This window comes from Amblyomma mixtum, chromosome 3 (assembly GCF_055824585.1).
Source record: "Amblyomma mixtum isolate Tamu chromosome 3, ASM5582458v1, whole genome shotgun sequence".
In the NCBI taxonomy this organism is placed as follows: domain Eukaryota; kingdom Metazoa; phylum Arthropoda; class Arachnida; order Ixodida; family Ixodidae; genus Amblyomma; species Amblyomma mixtum.
The window spans coordinates 103,624,649-103,628,061 of record NC_143014.1 but is presented as its reverse complement, the minus strand read 5'-3'; the positions used below and the strand labels follow the sequence as shown (position 1 = coordinate 103,628,061).

The 3,413-nt window shown below is 49.9% G+C and overlaps 1 protein-coding gene across 1 annotated transcript; it reads right to left on the bottom strand.

Moving 5' to 3' along the window:
• Positions 1 to 926: 926 nt before the first annotated feature.
• LOC149351216 (lewis-type alpha-(1,3)-fucosyltransferase-like) lies at positions 927 to 2,342 on the bottom strand. Its single transcript, XM_089575593.1, has one exon. The coding sequence runs from the start codon at positions 2,340 to 2,342 to the stop codon at positions 927 to 929; it is 1,416 nt and encodes a 471-aa protein (XP_089431719.1).
• Positions 2,343 to 3,413: the final 1,071 nt, after the last annotated feature.

The window sequence follows — 3,413 nt, the reverse complement described above, 5'->3', positions numbered from 1 at the left end:
GCAACACAAGACGATACTTTGAAATTGCAGTTGTACTCTACATTTTCGATTATAACATGCAGTGTCATCGCCTTTCTGACGTTGTCCTGCAGTCTATTTGGTCATGACGCTAAGCAAAATCAGCGCGACAGCATGAGTCCAAGCGTGGGAGCGCTTTAATATTTAATGCCGCTAGCAAGTTTGCGAACAGCGCTCCTTGTAGGCTGCACTCAAAAACAAGAACTTCCGTAAAACCCATTCACACGGTTATGTGATGTCGCTGCCTTTAAAGAAAACGTATCAACTACATAAACACGGTTACAGCTATTACCGTCTATCGGCCGATGCTAGGTAAAATGAGAAAAATGAAAAGCCGATGAAATAATGTGGGAGTTGTAGAGTCAGCTTTGCTTTTCAAACTTCAGGGAATTATAGAGACCATCTTATGCGCCAAAGAAATGCCGCGCTTGATTCTAAAAAAGCCCCCTGGCTACTTTCCTTTGATATTGGCTCGAAAAACCGCCGAGAAGAGCCCGCAGTGTTAGTAAGCAGGCTACTGTGAATATGGCGCTCGTCGGAAGAAGGGACGTACATATAAATATACTCTCGGATGCTACTGACAAGGCAAGTTTTTGGGCCACGCAGCTGAAATTGCTTGGCGACCGACTAAAGCAGCGCAGACACTCGGGCTATATGCCGACGCCCAGTGGGTCACGAGCGCGGGTTAGACAACAGAAACGCAGGAAGGGCAAAGGTGCACGCATAGCTCGGAAAATTAACACAGGGGATGATGTGCATAAATTCGTAGTATGGGCACTTAAAGGTGCGGGTTTATTTAGGCATTAACTTATTACAGCACAGGGTACATACAGTCTGGATTTTGCACCACAGTAGGATGAAAAAGAAGCAGGAAGTGTACCCTGATGCATTCGCTCCGATACAGAACTTCAGAGCATTTCGTGAGGGGCGTGTTCGGGGGCATTCTCGACGCTGCTCTCTTCATTCTTGGGGCTGCTGACCTCGATCTCGTCGCTGTATCCTGTAGTTACAGGCGGCAATGGCGGAGGCGGAGTTCTTCGGATGCGCCCCGGAATATCCGCCTCCTCGTCTGGCTCAACGTACACACCGTCGGAGGTGTACCGCACTACAATCATGGGGAGGCCCGGGCTAGGATAGACGTAGCCGCAGTTCTGGCGGTGGTCCCACCACTCCATAACGTCCTTGTGATGAGAAGAGTGGGCTTCGGGGGTTCGGTACAAAGTGTCACAGAGGGCGCAAAGGGGATCTTCCGCTTCCGTGGGGTAGTAGACTTCTTTCCAGGTCAAGTAGGGCAAATACTCTGTTATGTTGTCGCGCAAGATGTTCAGCTTGTCGACGATATGAAATGCGCTAGGTTCAGGCGATGTGTCGTAGACGGACCCGGGGGGAACGACGTCCTCGAGGCTGGACTGACCAAAGTAGACTGGGACTATGTCCCATGCGAACGAGTCGTATATTAGTTCTAAAGGGTGATCGAAACAAGGGGAGCTTTCGAATACGAATAAGAAATAGAATTCCCGAGCAGCCATTTCGATACATTCCATTCGGGAATTGCAGAGCGGGCGGCCGCAGTCCGAGAACATGTAGACATCGAGGGTTTGATTGATGTGCTTGAAGTAGTTCTCAGTGCTGGAGGGTGTATTCCAGACGTCTATTGCTTCGGTGTTATTACGCAGCGGCTCTTCACACCCACTTACGAACAAGGCGGCAGTCTTAGGTTTCCTCAGGATGGTCGTGGCAAGGTAGTCAACAGGCAAAATCCGCTCTTCGTTGTAAGAGGTGAAGTTTTTATACGAGGCGACAACGTCCGCGTCTCGTCGGAACGACATTGTCCAGTTGAACAGATGAGAAATTGCTCGAAAGGCTAGCGATGGTGGTTTTGGTGGTCCTTCCAGCGTAGAGAAGACCCACGCCTGATCCGGATGGCGCCGTTTCGGCAGTTTGTACGGATCTGTACGAGAAGCGTCAAAAAGAATGGCGTCGCTTACTGACAGGAAAGCGTCGTATTTTGTGATATAGCACGGCTTTCGCTCTGGCCTGGTCATGCACTCCATTAACAATCGCTGTTCCGTGGCCGGCCAGTCATTGTCCTCGGCAGGCGTCCAGAGCAGGATGCGGGGATAAATGTTGCCTAGGGTGGGAGGGCGATATCGCCAGGGAAACCATTCGCCGATAAACATCTGGTGAGTAGACGGCAGCAAGAGGCAGTAGAAGGCCGCCGCTGAGGTCAGTGTGAACAACATGACGATTCCGATGGCTTTCAAGAGGCATATGCAACAGTGCTCCACGGCAGCAGGGTCGTTCCGCTTGGCAGGCTCGTCCATGGTTCCGCGGGAAGGTGCAGCGTCCTCCGCTGGCGTGGCTGGAGAACGGTGAAAACGAAACAGACATTAGTAGGGCGAGCACTACATGAAGAATATTAATGGTGCAATGCAGCGTTACCCTATTTCTAAAACTGCGGCGTTACTCTCCAATACAAAACCATGCGGGACTCTAAGATTTCCTGACACCATAGCTGACAGGCCGAAGCAGCGCGAGAGCACAGTAAGCGCTTACTTGGCGGTGGTATCATATCCTCGGATTCCAACATGGTCTAGCCGATGTGGTATGCCTGGCGTCAGACACCGAACTATCCGCTATCCTGCGATTGCAAGGGGCTTTTATTCCTCGTTCAGAAGGCGTAACGTGTCACGTGTTCATCGTTATTTTTTGTATCTGTGCGCCCGTAAGAAAGAAAAAGCAAGAAACAATATAAGAAATATGTAAGCAGTCACTGTTTTCAATGCTTGTCGGTGTAACTGATCGGAAGACATTCTAGACTTCTTTTTTTGCCTCTTGATAGGCAGTCAGACTTCTGTGTTAAAGGCTTAAACTCGGAATGTGATATTACGACGCGCGCATAACAAGCGATATTTGTTTTGCAGCTGAAAACAGGAGCGAAACGCTATCAAGAGCACGAGGCATCACGTAAAGTAGACTGCTCGGGGTATTTGTGTGACTTGGCTTCGAGAAAATGGGGTTCGACTGAGCAGAATAAATATTCGCACCTTTAGATGTCTGCTGTGCTTCGAGCGGGCAATTTACGGCACTCACGACGCACATGCTGACGGCGCTATTTTATGGATGCCTGATGTTTTAAGCGCTTGGAAACGTAAGACTGCATGTAGGGGCAGTATGTAGATGCGGTGCCATGCTATCAGCTTGCGCACGCCCCCTGTGGATAAGTACCCCATGCTCTGTAATCAAAGGAGCGCATATGACAGCGCAGGCGTGTTCTCTGTTTCTTGCAAGGGCCCTTGTCGATGACATGTCCTTACCCAAGATCAATCAGCTCACCCACACGAGAACTTCACTGTCATTCTTGACCTTTTAACACCGGTCTCGAATGTTTTCTG

Excerpts from the sequence above, each read along its gene's own strand:
- LOC149351216 (XM_089575593.1), bottom strand. The coding sequence starts at position 2,342 with ATGGACGAGCCTGCCAAGCGGAACGACCCTGCTGCCGTGGAGCACTGT.